Here is a 20,011-nt window from a genome sequence, read left to right as displayed (position 1 = left end):
CAGGTCTCTGTGGCTGAACCATAAATATCTTCCTATTAAAAGACTGACGGAGGCAAATGTGTCAGCCTGAAGGCTGAAAAAACACCATCACTCGCCACCAGAGGACGGCGTATTTCTGCCTCTGCGACAGCGCTGTATCCTGGGTAAAGGAGGGGGTTGGGTTGGGTGGTGGTGGTGGGGGGAGTGGGGGGCAACCAGATAACTAGCATTAAATTGAGGGTTTATTCGCTGCCTCATTTGTAGGTTCAGAATCCTCGCCTCTGGATGAGGTTTCAACTTGTAGCACAGCTTGGCTCGGCCACCAGCTGTCAGCCACCAAGCCCCTCGCCTCTGGAGTTCTCTGCCTCAATCCCCCCCTCCCACCCCACTCCACACTCTACCCCCCACTGCGAAGGGCGCTGTATAAATGCGAGCCGTTGCTCTCTTGTTGTCGTTAAAACAAACGCAGAATTTCGAGCAGTGGAATTAGAGACTCTACAGCGTCCTCCTGGGACGTCCTCCTGACGTGAAAGGCGCTTTATAAATGGAATCTTGTTGTTGTTGTTATTGTCCGTAACATTTCAAATGCCCCCAAAGCGCTTCACGGGATTTACAGAGACAGCTGTTAACATGTTGGGATTGTCAATCACAGTGACATTTATGTCGGAACACATGACAAAAGTAAACTCTAATAAAACAGTTCCAGTTACCCCCCCCCACCCCCCGCCACCCCACCCCCATCTTCTCTCTCTCTCTCTCTCTCTGGTTACCAACCCCTACAACTGTGAGGTCCATTGGCTGACGTGAGCCTCTGTCTTTCCGACACTATCAAGCAGATAGCAACTGGCTCCAGGCTCCAGTGATGGAACGCAGCCATCTGACAACCCAGAGATTGGCTAATCTCTATCGCCTTCACACAGACTCTCCAGATAAGAACCAGAGGCCACACACTGCCTAGGCTCTCGGCCAGAACGTGCTGTGTAATTTCCGGACCTTTCCATCACCTGGGGAGGGGATGGAGGGGAAGGGGGAGAAAGAGAGAGTGGGGGGGGAAAGGGGGAGAGAGGGGGAAAGAGGGAGAGAGAGAGAGGGAGGGGGGAAGAGGGAAAGAGAGAGGGGGAGAGCGGATGTGGAGGGAGGGGGAGAGAGGGGTGGAGGGAAGGGGGAGAGAGGGTTAGGTGGGGGGAAGGGTCTCAACAACCCTGGGGCTGCAAGTCCTCCTCTCCCACATTGCTTTAACCCTCAAGGGAATGAAGTCGTCCGAGTTACACTGAGGACTATCACTACACAGGCTAACGGTAACATTGGCTGGAAGAGGCGATGCCTATGGTTGACAATGGTGGCTGGGGCTAGAGGGAGCTCATTCCTCCCAAATCTACAATAAGAATAATAATCATCTTTACATTTGATTCAGCGCCTTATCACGTCTTCGAGACGTCTCACAGCGCTTCACAGAATATACTGTAAAGCGAATCGACTGTATATTTTGTGGGATGGTGGCCAAAAGCACGGTCAAAGAGGAAAATCCCACAACCCTGCAAGAATTGGTCAAAAGGGAACTGGGTAGTTCCGTTGGAGGAGAGCAGGTAAATGGGACTGAAAGGATAGCTCTCAAAAGAACTAATGCAGACACGATGGGCCAAATGTCCTTCTTCTTCTATGGTTCTAAGCAGAAGCAGCTGGGTAGTAAATACGATAACAGGAATGGGGAGAGAGAGAGAAAGAGAGAGAGCTGGGAAGTGGGTTAGGTAGAAAATATGGAGGTGGTTTAGGAAATCAGGCAGCAGGGTACGGACACGAAGGACTGAACCCTCTCAGGCGCTGAATGTCTCGAAAGTGTCTTTAGGGCTTGTAAGCAGGTGGGAGCGGGTCTGAAAGGGTTAAAAGAGGGTTTGAGTACGTCAGCGCCTTAACAGCTGGAGTTTTACTTCTTCCCAAGCACATTAATCTGTTTAAATGTGTTCCTTGTGTGTCCGGAGTCACAAAATATTATTGATGGATTTGGTACTTTTTAATCAGTGGAAAGTGTATGACTCAGTGTCCCCGGGTGGGAGCGGAGCCCAGCACTGAAGATGACTTCATTTCCTGTTCTACTCTCCGTCACCCCTGACGCCCCCCCCCCCCCCTCAATGCTGAAGAACCTTTTTTCCGTCCAATATCTGGGAACCTTGTTTGGCGTTTGTTCCGAATCTCTTTCCTCGGATATCTCGGCTTTCAGATCATTGTTTTTCAGGACATGATCACAGGGCTGTCTTTCCTCACTCTGTCACTGCCTACAGCATCCCCTCCCCTCCCCTCTGGCTGGGGGCTGGTGTGAGTTTGTTGTCGGTGGTAGCGTGAACGATTGCGACAGGGCCTGGCTCTAACGGTGACCTCAATGGGTCTGACAGGCTACTGCTAACCAGCTCGGCAGGTCCCCAGTCCTCCAGGTCACAGCTGACGACAGCCCAGCCCGGCCTGGCTCATGGGCAGGACTTGGAGGAGCAGACCAGACCAGACCTGGCGGAGTGAGCTGCTCTGGGGCTCGGCCCCACCCTCCCTCCTCTGGGAGCTGAGGAAGTGGAGGAGTCCCAGGTGCAGCCTGACAGTGAGCGGAGGCAACACACCTGCTGTGGGACCTTTGAATTATATCATCACAAGGGAATGTTCAACGCCATTATTGTCTCCTCCCATTTCCAACTTCCGTCTCTCTCAGTCTCTCTGTCTCTATCTCTCTCGCTTACTCCCCATACCCATGCCCTCCTCGCTGGGCTCACTCAGCCTGTGGCTCCCACGGTCACACGCTCGCCTCTGAGTCAGAAGTTTGTGGGTTCACATCGGGACCGGGAAGTAAATCGTCTTCAGATGACACCGCGATGCATCACGGGATGGGGTGTTGCATTGTTGGAGGCGCCGTTCTTCGGATGAGTCATTAAACTGAGTTCCCGTCTGCCTGTCCAGGTGGACGTTAAAGATCCCACGGCACTACTCGACAAGAGAAAGGAGTTTCTCTCTCTCTCTCCCGGTGTCCTGGCCGACAATCCCCAGGATCAAGTCGGTCATTCAGTTCATGGCTGTTTGTGGGATGTTGCTGTACTCACACGTACTCACACCTCCACACACACAGTCACCTACAAACGCAGTCACACACACACTCCCAGTAACACACGCTGTCACAGTAACATACGCACACACACTGTCTCGGTAACACACACTCTGTCACTTTGCTCAGACTAACACAGGACCCATTGTTCTGCAGTAATCTGCCTTCTATCTAACAATCAGATAACCATTTCCACATACTCCGCATGTTTGTGTCCCGATCAGTTTAAAGATTCCTTCCTCACTCTGCGCTGTCCTGGGAATTTCCTCCTGGCTGCCTGTGGGACATTGCCGTGCGCAGCACAAATACACAGTCACTACACTGACAGCACCGCCCTGTGAAGAGTTTTCGAGATGTTTGTACATCACAGCGGCTGAATCAAAGGGAAATATTATTGTTACTGTGCCCAGCAAAGTCAGGAGAGGAGAGTGTAAGGAGGATATGAACAGGTGTGTGGCTGGTTTCTGTTTAATAATAATCCTTATGTTTGATGTAGACCTGATTACATCTGGAGGACGTCTCAAGGTGCTTCACAGGATTTTCTGTAAAGTATAATGACTGTGTGTTTTGTGGGCAAACACGGAAACCAACTTGCACAAAGCGATTAAAAAAAAACAGCCATGAGGTGAGGTGAACGATTGACTTTATCGGGGGAGATTCTTGGCCAGAACACTGGGAGAAAGTCCCTTCGCTCTTAAAATAGTGCTGTGGGATCTTTAATGTCCGCTCGAACAGGCAGAGAGGGCCTCGGTTTTAACACCTCATCTGAAGGATGGCACCTCAGACAATGACAATCACCCCGACACTGCGCTGCGAGTGTCAGCTTAGACAATGTGATCCCAAGTCCCAATGTGGGGCTTGAACCCACGACTGTCTGACTCAAGAGAGACGAGAGGGCCACCCTGTCAAGTCTCTGAGAGCTGAGATACCTTTAACTTCTCCCTGAGTCTTCTGACAATAATCCTAAAACCATGCCCCCCTCTTTACCCACTCCCCAACTAAAGATGTTTTTTTCCCTCTCTCCCCGACGCGTCCATTCAGTGTCTATGTTCCACTTACGTCATCGCTAACCTGATACTTTGGAGCAGGTACTTACAGGAGCTGACCCCCCCACCCCCACCCCTCCCCGCCCCGAGCCCCTGCCCAGCACATTCCCTGCGCAGTTACATCAGTCACAGCCTCCAGCAGTAACTCCACAGCTCATCTTGTCAACAAGATGAAGATTTACGCTCTGTCTCCCTGTCCCCTCTGTCAGAATGCCAACACAGTGAGCTCACCATCGTCAGGTTAACTCCTTCACCGCCATCCAATAATAATCCCATCGTCATCCTTGCGCCTTATCGCGTCTTCGAGACGTCTCAAAGCGCTTGACAGGATATACTGGGAAGTGAATTGACTGTGTGTTTTGTGGCCGATCTGTGTTCGTGTCTGCAAATCGGCTGCAGAGTTTACCTACAAAATACCTCAGTCACTACACTTTGCAGTGAATGCTGTGAAGCGCTTTGAGACTTCTCTAATGGAATGAAGAGGCCAGGGACAAGGGAGAGAGATGTACAGGGGAGGCAAACGAGCTCCCGTCTCACCTTTCTACGGACTGAATTCTCAGTGCTTTACTGACTCCCGGGCCCCATGGGTGAGATTGAGACGAGCCGGTGAAGGGCTGTAATGGAGTGTCAGTGAGTGAAGAAATCTCTTTGTGGAATTTCTTGCGTATCTTGTGCATTCTCTGGCGTTCTCCCCAACTCAGCTCAGCCCAGCTCAGCCCAGCCCAGCTATCTGTGCTCTATACTATCTGGAAGGAAACTTGCCTAACGTTTCGCCCTTCCCCGGGAATCAAACCCAACCTTCCTTGCAACCAGCAGCAGTTAACAAGCACAACAACAACAACAAAATTACGTGTACAGCGCCTTTCACGTCGGGAGGACGTCCCAAGGCCCTGGACAGTCAGTGTTTCGGACCCGAGCTGGGGGTCGGGATTGGGGAGGGTGGAGGGCGGGGGGGGGGGGGGGGGAAGCAGGGCGATCGAAAGCACGGTTGAACAGAAGAGTCTTGAGCACCACCTAATCAGAAGAGAAAGATATCTGGGAGGGACCTCACTGAGGTGTAGAAGATTTGAAGCGGGATTGAGAAAGTGAGCCAGGCAATGCCACAGGTTCAGGGGTGCGAAGGGCAGTCTCACACCTACCAGGAAGTGTTATAAAGTGTTGGTCTTGGCCCAATATCTCAGTGGTCCCATTATTTAATGAGCACAAAAGATTGTCCCACTTCCAAGTGGTCGGGATGCCACTGAGGCCACTTCCTGGGCACCAGTCACATTTGGGTCTGAGGCAATGATATCCCAGATCACCGTGAAAGGTCAGACCTGAACCCCTGGGCCTGACTTCCCCCCGGCTCGGTGTCGTGCTCCGCCACTGTCAAGCGCTCTGGGACACCTCTTTGCGCGAGAGGAGCTATATGAACGCAAGTTGTTCTTGTCTTTTCAGCAGACCCTCCCTGATGGAGGCCGGTGTGGTTCTTTTTCAGGATTCCTGGGCTGATCCCTTTTCCCTTTTTAATCCCCCCCCCCCACCCCGTCGAGAGTAATCCTCTTGGTGGGCTGTCACAGTCTGTGCACGTTACCTCCCCTCATCGTGGAGGAACACCAAGTGAAGGAACGCTAAGCGATAACACACCAGGCTGCCTCCAGGGCGCAGGGACAGATTTCCCAATTAACAGAGCAGGACCTCGTTGGTTCGTATACCGGTCTGTCAGTTTGCTGACCTCAGCTGGCCCTGTAGGGAGAGGCTAAATTGGCTCTGACCTCCAACCCCTTACCCCACGGTAAGAGAAGGGGTAAAACTGACCAAGTTCCAGCTCCTGCTCCCCCTTTTACAGTGCCCTCTCGTGTGTGTGTGTGTGTGTGTGTGTTCGTGCGTACCTGTGTACAGGTAAATATGTCGTTCAGTTACAGTGCGGTGCCGGGGAATGTGCTGCGTTAGTCCGAGGTGCCGTTCTTTCAGATAAGAAGTTAAACCGAGACCCCCGTCTGCCTGTTCGGGTGGATGTTAAAGATGTTATACCGGAGGGATTGTGACTCCCGGGTTCCGGGCTCCGAAATAAAATGCGGTCACTCAATCCACGACTGTGCGCGGGCACCTCGCTGCGCGCCATTGGGCTGCCGCGTTTCACCCACAACACGCACAGTCGCTTTACCAATATATCGCTCGGGGGGGGCTTCGAGGACACCTCGACGACGCGATAAGAAGCTATATCAAATGCAACGATGATGATGATGATGATTATTATTATTATTATTTATCAGTGGGCGTTGCAGGCTGTCGGCTGAGAGTTTGGCAGTTCTGGGAGAAGGGGTGGGAGGGAGGGAGGGAGACAGTTACTGTGAAGTTGCTCAGCAGTGTGTAGGGTGACCCCCTCCCCCCCCCGGAGTGGATGGGATGGCTGTTATCTGCTGCTCTGTGTGTGTGTGTGTGTCTCTTGGGGTTCCTCTGGACGCCTGTGGCTGCACTGATAATGAATGTTTAAATTGGCCGTGGGAGAGTGAATATATCGGATTACAGACTGCCTGAAATACCTCCCCCCACCCCACACCCCCAACTAACCCCCCCCTCACCCCCACAACCCCCCCCCCACCCCACCCCTGCTCTCAGTCCCTCCTGCTACAGCTGCTCCCTCTCCCTCTCTGAGCCTTTTTGCTGAGGTTATACAGTCTATGTGTGTGTGTGTGTGAGAGAGAGAGAGAGTGTGTGAGAGGATAAGAGAGAGGAAAAGGCAGAGAGATTAGAGACAGAGAGAGAGGAGACAGAAGGGAATAGCGGGGGGTGACCTCTCGCTGCGCGCACGCAACGCGCACCGTTTAAAGCCCATTTAAAGGGAACGGTTTAGTTTAAAGTCCCATCGAAGTGAGTGAGTGAGAGAGGGGGAGAGAGGGGAGAGGGAGGGGGAGAGAGAGGTGGGGAGGGGGGGTGAGGGAGAGAGAGAGAGAGGGGGGAGGGTGAGGAAGAGAGAGGGACAGTGTGGGGAGGGAGAGAGGGAGGGAGGGGGAGAAAAAGTGACTGTGAGCAGCTGTGCGGGGGAGAGAGGCGCAAGGACGCAGAGGGGGCTTTGCCCAGGACCAGCTATGGAGCGGGGGTTGGGGCTGGGGAGGGGGCACAGCTGGAGAGGCTGCGGGGGGCTGGGGCTGGGGAGGGGCACAGCTGGAGAGGCTGCGGGGGCTGGGGCTGGGGAGGGGGCACAGCTGGAGAGGCTGCGGGGGGTTGGGGCTGGGGAGGGGGCACAGCTGGAGAGGCTGCGGGGGGCTGGGGCTGGGGCTGGGGAGGGGGCAGAGCCGCGGGGGGCGGTGGGTCAGTGCGAGGAGGGGGCAGAGCTGCGGGCGGCGGTGCGGGAGGTGAGGCGGGACATGTTAGAGCTCAGGGACAGTGTGGAGCAGCAGTTGCGGGAGGCGTTGGCGTTGCTGTCGCCGCTGAGCCGCAGTCTGACCGCCCTCCAGCGCGACCACCGCCAACTCCGGCTCCAACTCCAGCGGCTGACGGCCGGAGGGGAGGGGGGTCTGACCCCGGGCAGCGGGGGGCGACCCCCCAGCCCCGACCCCAACATCAGCCCCGACACCAGCCCCGACATCCCAGCCACAAGCCAAGTAAGTGCCCCCCCACCACCCCACCACCCCACTCTCTCTGTCTCTTTACCCCCACTCTCTCCATCTCTTTACCCCCACTCTCTCTGTCTTTCCCTCTTTACCCCCTCTCTCTCTCCCTTTACCCCCACTCTCTCTGTCTCTTTACCCCCACTCTCTCTGTCTCTTTACCCCCACTCTCTCTGTCTCTTTACCCCCACTCTCTCTGTCTCTTTACCCCCACTCTCTCTGTCTCTTTACCCCCACTCTCTCTGTCTCTTTACCCCACTCTCTCTGTCTTTCCCTCTTTACCCCCTCTCTCTCTGTCTTTCCCTCTTTACCCCCTCTCTCTCTGTCTTTCCCTCTTTACCCCCTCTCTCTCTCTCTTTACCCCCACTCTCTGTCTTTCCCTCTTTACCCTCTCTCTCTCTTTACCCCCACTCTCTCTGTCTTTCCCTCTTTACCCTCTCTCTCTCTTTACCCCCACTCTCTCTGTCTTTCCCTCTTTACCCTCTCTCTCTCTTTACCCCCACTCTCTCTGTCTTTCCCTCTTTACCCTCTCTCTCTCTTTACCCCACTCTCTCTGTCTTTCCCTCTTTACCCTCTCTCTCTCTTTACCCCCACTCTCTCTGTCTTTCCCTCTTTACCCTCTCTCTCTCTTTACCCCCACTCTCTCTGTCTTTCCCTCTTTACCCTCTCTCTCTCTTTACCCCACTCTCTCTGTCTCTTTACCCCCACTCTCTCTGTCTCTTTACCCCCACTCTCTCTGTCTTTCCCTCTTTACCCCCACTCTCTCTGTCTTTCCCTCTTTACCCCCTCTCTCTCTCTCTTTACCCCCACTCTCTCTGTCTTTCCCTCTTTACCCCCCTCTCTCTCGCTCTCTCTCTCTTTACCCCCACTCTCTCTGTCTTTCCCTCTTTACCCTCTCTCTCTCTTTACCCCCACTCTCTCTGTCTTTCCCTCTTTACCCTCTCTCTCTCTTTACCCCACTCTCTCTGTCTTTCCCTCTTTACCCTCTCTCTCTCTTTACCCCCACTCTCTCTGTCTTTCCCTCTTTACCCTCTCTCTCTCTCTTTACCCCCACTCTCTCTGTCTTTCCCTCTTTACCCTCTCTCTCTCTTTACCCCCACTCTCTCTGTCTCTTTACCCCCACTCTCTCTGTCTCTTTACCCCCACTCTCTCTGTCTTTCCCTCTTTACCCCCACTCTCTCTGTCTTTCCCTCTTTACCCCCTCTCTCTCTCTCTTTACCCCCACTCTCTCTGTCTTTCCCTCTTTACCCCCCTCTCTCTCGCTCTCTCTCTCTTTACCCCCACTCTCTCTGTCTTTCCCTCTTTACCCTCTCTCTCTCTTTACCCCCACTCTCTCTGTCTTTCCCTCTTTACCCTCTCTCTCTCTTTACCCCCACTCTCTCTGTCTTTCCCTCTTTACCCTCTCTCTCTCTTTACCCCCACTCTCTCTGTCTTTCCCTCTTTACCCTCTCTCTCTCTCTTTACCCCCACTCTCTCTGTCTTTCCCTCTTTACCCTCTCTCTCTCTTTACCCCCACTCTCTCTGTCTTTCTCTATTTCTCTTTCCTCCCCCCCCCACCCCACGCACTCTTTTTCTCTTTCTCTCTCTCTCACACACTCTTCTCTATTTGATATAAACTCTCACATACTCTCTCTTTCTCTCACTCCGTTTCTCTCACACTTCTCTCTTGTTAATAATAATAATAATAATCCCTCAAAAAACCATAAACAATAATAAATTGGTCATTTTCAATCTACGACACGTTGTGGGACATTACTGTGCGCAATTGGCTGCCGCGTTCGCCCACAAATATACAGTCGATTCACTTTACAGTGTGTTCTGTGAAGCGCTTTGGGACGTCCTCCCGACGTGAAAAGCGCTATATCAAATGCAAGGATTATTATTATTATTATTGTTACTCTCTCTCTCTCTAACTCTTCCAGCCTGGTTCATGGGCAGGACCTGGAAGGGCAGACCAGTCACTGGGGGCAAGGAGTCATCTCACTCGGCTCCTGTTAACCCTACCAGCCAAAGCCCTAATGGGTAGGGTGGTCCTCACTGGACAACCAGCCGAAAAGCTTGCAATATTGATGGCAAACTCGGCGGTTTTAGTTGGTTTAGACTCCAGCAGTTACCCCCAACCACACTCTGGAGACCCCAAGCCTTGGCACTTGCCAACCTGCGCCTAATACTTTCTGGAATTAGGTGAGCAGGATGCTTCCCTCCAGGAAGAAGAGAGAGCGCATTTCATTCCAACAAACTTATCTCCGGGATTGCCATGTGTAGGTGGTGGAATTCTTCTCAGTTTGGTTTGGGTATTCTTAAAGCAACGGTGCTGTGTCAGACACCCGGCTGTCCAAAAAACTGGACAGCAATTGCCTCGAGCTGTTTGGATGTCATAAAAGTGGAAAGATTTTTTATTAATCTTCCTCTTCGAATGTGTCTACGTTCACCTCCCACCCCCCCCCCACTCCACCGGCTCGGCATCCAGCTCCGTCACTGTTAAGCGCTCGGAGATGCTCCTCTGTGTGAAAGGTTCTGTGTGAATGAAGATGTTGTTGTTGTTGTTAACTGAAAGCAAAACAGTCTGAGCTCATATGAAGAGGGCAGAGAGGGGTGAAGAGGAAAAGAGGAGATGAGAGGGGAAAAATTGGATTTTTTCAATATTAAAAAAAAGCTGATTTTTCACCGTTCCTTGTTTGTGAGGCCACTCGGCTTTACTACTGTCTGAGCAAAAAGGTTCAATCTTCACCTCCAATGTCCTCGCTTGGAGTCAGCCCAGCCCTGCCCTGCCCAGTCCTACCTGGCTATGCCCAGTCCAGAACAACCAGGACCACTAAGCTGCCAAGGCTAGAACTGTAGTTTCCAGACAGATATCCAGTGCCGGAAAACAGCCCAAGGCTATCGTCAGAGATCGGTGGGTCGATCTTGTGCCAACGCTTAAAATAGCAAACTTTCCGTGACAGGATTCCCAAGGCGGTTTGTGTTATAAACATGTAAAAGAAGGAGGGAATCAATCAATCAATCAATCAGTGCCTCTGATTTAAAGGGGCTCAATGATATACTTACAGAGAAATAGTGCTAAAGGTTATAGGGAGAGAGCAGGGAATGGGGTTAGAGCAGAGAGCTCCAGTGGGGGAGCGAGCACCGGCACAGACACGATGGGGAGAGAGAGAGAGAGAGCAGGGAATGGGATAAGAGTGGAGAGTCAATGTTGGGGCATTCAATGTTGCGCACCACAGCCGCTGTGAGCTGCTGTGTAACAGAGCCCTGGTGACATGTCAGCAGCCGAACCCTCCCCCCTCCGTGTGCAGGTTGCAATTGGTGTGAAACCAGAGGTATTCGGGGCAGATTTTAACCAGATGTTGATGTGGGAGCTGGGATCCAGTGGTTCTGCTCCTCCCGGCAGTTCATGGCCGACCTCTGTTGCTGCCAGTTATAACCTTCATGATGTCATCCCAGCTGGCTCAAGGGGGGCGGAGGGGGGGGAGAGAGAGAGAGAGGAGGAGGGGGCCAGGGCACTGCTCACAGCTGTAAGCTCTGTACCTCTGCTTACAGATGGCAGTAATTCAAGGAGCCTTCGACATCTGACGCATCTCCTCTCCTGGGCTGGTGTCTGTCGAGCCAAAGTCCCTCCACACGTTCACCCCGAGCACCATCATTGAGAGCTCACTGTGGGTGGGGGGCCACGACATTCAAGTGCACTCCTGCTCCCCACTGCCTCCCCCCCCCCCCCCCCTCATGTCCATTCATATTTTCAAGACTGAAGTGAATAGATATTTGTCAGGTCAGGGTATCAAAGGATACGGAGCAAAGGAGGGTAATTGGACTTGAGGCACAGATCAGATTCTTATAGAATGGCGGTAAAGGCTTGAGGGGCTGAATGGCCTCCTCCTGTTTCTATGTTACAAAGCTCATCATGCTCAGGGGAGTGTCCATATCACAGGTTAAGGTCAGGAGAGGCTGGTTAGGAGGAAAGGTGCTGTACCTCAGGGTTAAAGATGCAGGGATTTAAGGGCGTTTTAACTCAGGTAAGAGAGCAGGGAGAGCGCAGGGCAACAGTGGGTAATAGTTTGGCAACAACAACAGATTGCATCGAAATATACAGTCACTACACTTTACAGTGTATCCCTTGAAGCGCTTTGTGACATCTCGACAACGCGATAAGGCCCTCTATCAATTGCGAGGTTTACATTCATAGTATTAGACCCCGTGAGGCATTTCGAGATGTCTCGATGAGGCGATAATAATAATCCTTGCATTTGAAGTAGCGCCTTATCACGTCTCCGGGCTGACACATAAGGTTCTGGATTCAGCCGGGAGGATTAGTATTATTATTGTTGTTGTTAATAAGAGTGGCAACAGTGGGTGAGAGGCCATCTTGCTGATCTCACAGATGAAGCCTAACTCAAGAGCGACAAACAAGAGCTCAGCAGCAAAACGTACCAATTTACACGGGGTGGGAGGTAGTGGAAAGTGCTGGGAAAAGGATTAGAATGATTGGGCCGAGTGCAGGAACACATGTGCCAGCTACACTGAAGGAGGGGATGGTGGGCTTTAAATAGACTCCCATTGACCAGGTTCCCTCTCCCCCTCCACCCCACCCCGTTGCTCCGGGTCATGGCTATTTAAACTGTGATGAAATACCACTCGACTCCAGAGTTAACACTATTTTCTCAGCATGCGTCTCTCTCTCCCTCTCTCTCTCTTTCTCTCTCTGTGTCCGGTGTCTTGTCTCTGCACAGATGTGAATGCGGAGCTTGGGTCTATTCTCCTTGGAGGCTTCAAGGTGACCGACCGTTGGTCACGTTGTCTTCGTTCTGATGGTATCCGTCAGTTGATCCAAGCAGAGTGCTCGCTCATCAGAATGAAGGATTCAAATACCAGAGAAACCAAGTTAAATCTGGAGTGAGGATACAGAGCCAGAGGGGTGGGACCAGGTCAGAGAGATAGGTAGATGCTGGGATGTGAAGGCATTAGTATATCACGTCCAGTGCATATCTCAGAAGTCGATGCATTGCGAGACGGATTGTCCCTATTTGTGGTACAGACTCTTTAAGCTCAGCTCCTGTGTAGGAGCCAGAGTGTGTGACTCAAGAAGGTGCAAAGCCAACAAACTTTGGGTTGTTTACAAACGCAGTTCGAGGGAAAATCAGCCATTCTCAACGATAATTTTCGGAACTGGATGTTATATATAGCCACAGAGAGAGAGAGCGCGAGTGAGTGCCGGACTGTCACTGAACCTAGGCAAGGGAGTTGGGTTGTCACAGAGCCATCTTACTGAACCTGCTGGAGTGAAGTCTGTGTAATTAATCGCTGGCCCTCACTGATGCCTGTGTACTCCCCACCCCTCCCTCCAACAGCATTCCAAGGAATTGAGGTCACCGTCCTCCTGTGCAGTTGAGCGATCCATCTCAACTTCCTCAACAGCTGAGATTGTGTTTGCACCCTGCCCCCAGCCCCCAGCTGTTCCACAACCATCACCTGCCCCCACCACCCCCACCCCCCCCTCTCCCCTCCCAAACCCCCCTTCCTCACTCCTCATCACAGCGTTGCTGTGAAGGAGGTTTTACAAGCTGAGCTACGCCGCCTATCACTGAGATAGCAGATGGTGGGTACTGCAGAGGGCATCTTATCTCTGAAGAATGTCGTTTATCAAAGGAAAAATGTCAGGTCACTGGTATCAGCTGTGTAACCACTTCACATCTGTTCAGTAAAGGGGGGAGGGCCACTCACTCACTGGGTGACTGTGCGTAGTGGCTGTGAGTGCGTAACACACACTCGTCGTGCGGTTGTCTTTTTGGTCGGCCTTTGGGTGTCCTCGACACGTGTGGAAACCCATCATCACCGTTGCTTAAGAGTATCCAAACCCAACTGAGAATTCCATGCATCCCACCTACACGTGGAAATCCGGAGAGAGATTGTTGGACTGGAATGCGCTCTCCCCCTCTCTCTTTCTCTCTCTCCCCCTGGAGGGACACATCCTGCTTACCTAATTCCAGAGAGTATTAGGCGCAGGTTGACAAGGCTTGGGAGGAACCCCAGAGTGTGACTGCAACCCCCATCCCCCTCCCTCCCCAAATAACTTCGGTTGGGCTGAGGACGGATGGATTTTCGCAGCTTTGGCGAACAAGATGAAGAGAATGAGCCAAAGAAGTAAAGCCGCCTCTCTCGCTTGTCTTTTCAGCCTGGAGAAAGGACAGAAGAACAGAACGGGATAGGAGGCAGCAGGATTCTATATGCCCCTGTGACAGAGAACAGCCCGCATCCCTGGAGAGGTGAGGCCAGGATTCTCTCCTTCAACAACCAAACAACAACAACAAATTGCTTTTATCCCCCAGTGCCTTTCGTGTCGGGAGGATGTCCCCAAGCTGCTGGACTTCCCATTATTCCCTCCCAATTCCTATTAATATTCTCCTCTCCCAGTCCGGCTGTTACATGGACCGTTCTATATGGCCAAACAAATACATTTTTCTTGATTGATTATTTCTTGATTTATGGCCGCAATATAAAACATCGCTGCTCAGCAGCTACTGGGAACAAAAACATTGATTCAAAACAGATTCACCTAAGACTAGCGTGAATGTTCGGGAGGCCACTTCTTGACAGCCACTTCCGCATCTCAGAACGCTTCACGGGACTTACCGTAAAGTGGAGTGACTGTGTACTTTGTGGGCAAAACTCACTGCTCGGTGAACAGAGGCGTGTGGAGTAAGGAAACGTGCCCAAAGTTTCGTCATGCCAGGAATCGAACCCGGATCCTCTCGCTTGCGAGACGGGTGCTCTAACCCCTGAGCTACACGTGCAACTTGTCGTTGAGCCACTCCTGATACAGCCCTCTCTCTCTCTCTCTCAGTGCAAGCGGGAAGGGACGGGAGCTCAGCCCAACACAGGGAGACGGGCAGCTTGCCAGAGCACCAGCCAGCCTTGGTGGGCATCCCACACATGCCCATCACCGCTGTCACCAAATCCGGGGAGAGATTCTCTGGCGAAACGTCAAAGAGCACGGTGTTGAGATCGGAGAGCAGTGAGCAGGGGCAGGTCACCGTGAGCAAACCACAGAACCAGGGGCTCAATCTAACCCCAAACCAGCCAGGTAAGTCTGGCTGCACTGTTAAGGGTGGGGGAATGGGGGAATGACTCGGGTGGGGGAGGGTGTTGGGGCAAAGAAATGCACTCACCTATCTCTCCTTGTTGATTTTTACAGATGAGAGCGCTGTGGTTGGTAAGGCTCCCTCCTCTGTCAGCTACCCGGTATCCAGTGGGGTCCATTCCCCAACCAGGTGGGTGCACAGCGGAGCCACCAATAACTCTGTCAATGTACCTTGTGGTTGTGGTGACACGGCGATCAAGTGTTGGCATCTCTCTCTTCCCTGCAGCGTGCTGGACCTTTACCCAGATCCAAAGACCAAATGCCAGTCTCCGCCACCAACAGTCCAGCGCCAGGGGGAGAAGCGCCCCCTGCTGGTGCGGTCACAGACTCTGCCTCGCACATCAGGACCTCAGTCCAGGAAAGGTCTCTTCGAGAAGTTCGAACAGGAGGCTGGCAAGTAGGACATTTCTCCTGATTTTTGCGCAGCACACAGAGAAAGAGCGAGAGAGAGAGAGAGAGGGGGGGTCGCTCTCCCTCCCGTTCGATCATGGACACCTTTACTTCCAGTTTACAAGACGGAGGGATGTTGACAATGTTCTATCTCAGGGTCACAAGAGACACGCGTGTATTAATATTTCCCCGTTAACCAGTCTCCCAGAGGGGCCTTTCAACCACAGAACTGTTGACATTAATCAGCCTCCTGGAGAGTCCCTGAATTAATGCTTCAGAATTTAATAATTATCCCTGGATTTGATGCAGCGCCTTATCACGTCTTCGAGACGTCTCAAAATCGATAAACAGGATGTACTACAAAGTGAATTGACTGCATATTTTGTGGGCGAAATTCGGCAGCCAATTGCGCCCACCAGTGTCCCCACAAACAGCTGTGGATTGAGTGACCAAATTATTATTCTTAACTAGAATTTTTTTTTTTTTTTGGAGGGTTTATTACCCTCGGAAAAGCAATCCACTAATCGACTAACAAACCGGGTGCTTACTTACTGCTGGGTAAACAGAGGCGTTATTATTATTATTATTATTATCATGAATTGCTTGGAGCCACAAGGCAATGTCTCACCTTGCCCAGGAATCGAATCCAAGTCCTCTCGCTTGCGAGGCAAGTGCTCTAACCACTGAGCTACAGGACTATTTCCCCATTAAGCAGGCAAAATCAACATAGCAGGATGTTCCCCATTAAATAACCCTGTGAGAGACCTTGAATCAAGTTCCTTGTTTATCCAGCTTCATGAGGGACCCTGAACAAATACTGCAGGATATCCCGAATTCGCTTGTCCTTTGGGCGTTACAAATGGTGACCAATCCGTCACCGAGGCCATATCAAAGCCGCATATCTCCACTCAAGGTGCTTTGTGCCTCCAAACAATGACGTCGATTCCAGTGCGCGGCTTGTGCGTGCGAGGGAGAGAGCGAGTGTTGTCTCATGTGTTATTTATAACAGCGTTGGGTGCTGTGGGGCTGGTGCTGGCTTGATTGACGCAAAGAGAGGAACGGGATCTGTCTCTGATCGACCTTCCCCGATGCACGCTAACAGCGTCTTGTGCCGCCTGACCGGCTTTCCCGGGTGTCACCCTTACCTTCGCTGTTCACCAGGGGCAAAGCCGGGGACTCCAAGGGCAAGTTGAAGCGATCGCAGAGTTTTGGGGTTGCCAGTGCAAGCAGCATTAAACAGATCCTCCTGGAGTGGTGTCGCTCAAAGACAATTGGATACAAGGTAAGCAAAGGGCAGGAGGATGCTGCCATCAGAAACCCCTCGTAAACACGGTGAAAAGCCTGCTGGATTTGTCAGGGGTTGTGCTTTGCGACTGCACGGACACATTCCTTTAGGAAAGCCATGTGGGCAAAGTGGGTGGAGGCTTCCTCCGTTCTTAGCAAGGTCGTCGTGTGTTTAAAGACGATAATCCGGGCACATCTAGTCAGTGAACGTGCAAATGGGGAGGTTAGGAGATATGTTCGCACACAACAGAGCTGTTAGGATATCGAATGCGTCGCCGGGAACGGTGATGGAGGGAGAATCCACAATGGCCTTCAGAAGGGAACTAGATAAACATCTACGAAAGCGTAAGCCACAGTGGTTCTGAGGGAAAGGGCAGGTAAATAGGACCGAAAGGATTGCTGTTGAGAGAGCTGGCACAGACACGGTGGGCCAAATGGCCTCCTTCTGTGCTGTAAGTCTCTGTGGCGCTCTCTCTCTCTCTCTCTCTGGAAACGGGTCCCACCTCTGGACTGTGTCTGTTCCTCTCCTGCAGTTGGTCGACATCCAGAACTTCTCTTCGAGCTGGAGCAACGGAATGTCGTTCTGCGCTCTCGTCCACTCCTTCTTCCCCGAGGCCTTCGATTACGATCAGCTGGATCCCAAGAATCGCAAGCTCAACTTTGAGCTGGCCTTCAGCATGGCAGAGTGAGTGCAACATACATTTATAATATACTATGTATATATATATATATCTCATGCCTTTCACGTCGGAACAAGGTCTCAGACTGCTTAGAGCACTCTATATAGACAGGAACGCCGCTTCCGTTCACTAACAGTGTTAGGCACGTGCAGCCCATTCAATTGAGACATCCCAAAGACGTGATAAGGCGCTATATCAAATGCAAGGATTATTATTATTATTATTACTATCATAAATTACTTGGAGTCCCAAGGCAGTGAGGGTGCCCCCTACTGGCGTGAAAACGCATTGAAAGTATGAACAAGTCTATCCAGTGACCAAGTAACGGTTTGCTTGACACTGTGAGAGTTTTGCTGATTGTTAGCACAATTACCACTGTCTATAGTTTGACCCTCTCCCACCATCACCCACCCTCCCCCACTCCCATTGCTTGGATCTGCATCCAAGAATCTGTCTAACCTCCCAGGGTCTCTGTGTTACAGGAAGATGGCGCACTGCGACCGGCTGATCGAAGTAGAGGACATGATGGTGATGGGCAAGAAGCCAGATCCCATGTGTGTGTTCACCTACGTTCAATCGCTCTACAATCACCTGCGACGCTTTGAATAACTCACCCCTGGAGAGAGGGGGGGAGAAAGAGAGAGAGAGAGAGAAGGAGGGAAGGAGAGAGAGAGATGGAGAGAGCGAGGGGTGGGTGGGAGGGCGAGGGTGAGGAGAGCGAGCCAGAGAGAGATGAGAGAGGAAAGTGGGGGAGAGGGAAAGAGTGAGAGAGAGAGAGAGGGAGGGAAGGAGGGAGGAGAGGGCGTTGGGAGTATGGAACAGAGGAGGGAGAGGAGAGAGGCCTGCCTATGTGATTGCCCCTCTCTCTGCTTTCACTGTGCACAATGAATGCACTGAACTCTAGTGTGTGCAGTACAGTAGCAGCTATCAGCCAGGCTGTGGGTGTACCAGCTACTCAATATAACAATAAACACACCGCCTGGTTGAACACCAGAGACAACTGTGTCAACTCCGCCCTGCCCTGCCCACGCCGCCTCACAAACTTGCACTGTACCTGTGTGACACAGTGACAACCATGTGATTTATCATGGCACCCTTGCCAGATGGGGACATTTCTAATCAGTGCGGCCAAGGGGGTGGGTGCAGCCAAGGGGGTGGCCAAGGGGGTGGGTGTGGTCAAGGCGGTGGGTGTGGACACCCTACTGTCTGCTGGGCAGGGCGTCTCGATGTTGGGGCAATGCCAAGAGGAGCCTCAGAGCTTCACCCAGGGCGCGGAGAAAATCCAGACTGAATGGCGCGATCCATTGCCAAGGCTGGCTACAGACTGGAAACAACTCAAGTTGCTGCGCAACACAGGACTTCAAAACACTCATAAATCATCTTGAGATCCGTCAGCGATAGAACGTCCCATTTCGCTGGGACAGGGCTTTCAGCTCTTGGCTGCTCACAGGTTCATAGGGACAGCTGCTCTTATCAGATCTCCTGCTCATCACTCTAACCCACCTTCCCCACACCCCCCATGTCAGGACTTTAAACTTCAGTGCTGGGGAGGGGGATTGCTATCTTGTCAGAGGTGTCGTCCTTCAAATGCAAGGATTATTACATGATTATTATAGACTACGGCAACACAGCTTTACAGCAAACGATAATTCTTGCATTTGATAAGGTGCTAACCTTACCACCTCGTGTCACAGCATTTTACTGCGAAGTGTAGTGGCTGTACTTCTGAGCAAACATGGCTTCTGGGACGCCGCTGTGCGCTAAATCGGCCGCCGCGTTTCGCCCACAAAATTCACAGTCAATTCACTTCATAGTATATTCTGTGACGCGCTTCTGAGACGTCACGACAACTATTATCGAACGTAAGGATTATTATTATTTTAATTAAGAACGGCCGTGCGGTCGAGGTTGCCTCCTGCTCTGGGGCATGCAGACGGCAACATAGAGTCAAAACCTTGAGGAAAGGAAGGGCGGATTGAGAACAATAGGGCCGGTTGCTCCTGGGCTGGGGGGTGGGGGGTGGAGGGAGGGAGGGAGGGAGGGGACAGAAACCCACCAGCTTTCCTGCTATTCAGTGCTGCTCACAAACTGGATATGGAGCGAGGACAGGATTGGGCTTGACTTGAGATGCCCCAGGATTGGATATCGTGTCTGGGCTCATGCACGAAGAATGGCTACGGAGGGTGTGCCAAGTCCTTTGAAACGAAACCTCAGCATGAGTCAGCACCTGCCGGCCAGGCGGGGTTACAGCGAGGAGAGCGCATGACCTTTTAAAATATTGGCCAAGAAATAGATTGTCAAAGGCATCACGCGGGCTCCATCTGGTGGCAAAAGTGATTCCAGTGGATTTTGTCCCTGCGTAATGGCAAACTGAGGAGATGTTAGCACGTCACAAGTGTCCAGTAAAGGTCCTCCCTCTGCACTGAAGGCAGATGCCCCGCCAGGTTGCTGATGAGGAAACTCTGAGGCTCGGGGTGACAGCTGCTGGAAGGAGTGACCTGGAGTTCCCGAGTTTGTGATCACACGATCGTACATACAGCGCCTGGAATCCACCTTGGAAGGGCAGACCAGTCACTGGGAGCAGGGATTCTTTCCACTCAGTTTCTGTTAACCCTGCAAGCCAAAGCCCTAAGGGATAGGGTGGTCCTTGCTGGACAAACAGCGGGCAAGCTTGCCAGACAGCGATATCAATGGCAAGCTATGTGCGGTTTTAGCTGGTTAAGACTCCCCTGGGTAGCAGTTACTCCCAACCAACACACAGTCTGGAGTTCCCCCCCCCCACCAAGCCTTGGCTCTTGCTAACCTGTGCCTAATTCTCTCTGGAA

The 20,011-nt window shown here is 52.1% G+C and overlaps 1 protein-coding gene across 1 annotated transcript; it reads left to right on the top strand.

Moving 5' to 3' along the window:
* Positions 1 to 7,178: 7,178 nt before the first annotated feature.
* On the top strand, positions 7,179 to 17,856 carry smtnl (smoothelin, like). The gene is made up of 8 exons (XM_042338576.1): positions 7,179 to 7,694; positions 13,867 to 13,957; positions 14,536 to 14,775; positions 14,887 to 14,962; positions 15,059 to 15,229; positions 16,384 to 16,504; positions 17,040 to 17,191; positions 17,669 to 17,856. The coding sequence occupies exons 1-8, from the start codon at positions 7,179 to 7,181 to the stop codon at positions 17,793 to 17,795; spliced, it is 1,494 nt and encodes a 497-aa protein (XP_042194510.1). The 3' UTR covers positions 17,796 to 17,856.
* Positions 17,857 to 20,011: the final 2,155 nt, after the last annotated feature.

Source organism: Callorhinchus milii, unplaced genomic scaffold (assembly GCF_018977255.1).
Source record: "Callorhinchus milii isolate IMCB2004 unplaced genomic scaffold, IMCB_Cmil_1.0 Scaffold10, whole genome shotgun sequence".
Classification (NCBI taxonomy): Eukaryota; Metazoa; Chordata; class Chondrichthyes; order Chimaeriformes; family Callorhinchidae; genus Callorhinchus; species Callorhinchus milii.
This window is presented reverse-complemented; position numbering and strand designations above follow the sequence as displayed.

Excerpts from the sequence above, each read along its gene's own strand:
- smtnl (XM_042338576.1), top strand. The coding sequence starts at position 7,179 with ATGGAGCGGGGGTTGGGGCTGGGGAGGGGGCACAGCTGGAGAGGCTGC. Across the intron at positions 14,963-15,058 it reads GGGGTCCATTCCCCAACCAG|CGTGCTGGACCTTTACCCAG; the intron begins GTGGGTGCACAG and ends TCTTCCCTGCAG. Across the intron at positions 17,192-17,668 it reads CTGGCCTTCAGCATGGCAGA|GAAGATGGCGCACTGCGACC; the intron begins GTGAGTGCAACA and ends TCTGTGTTACAG.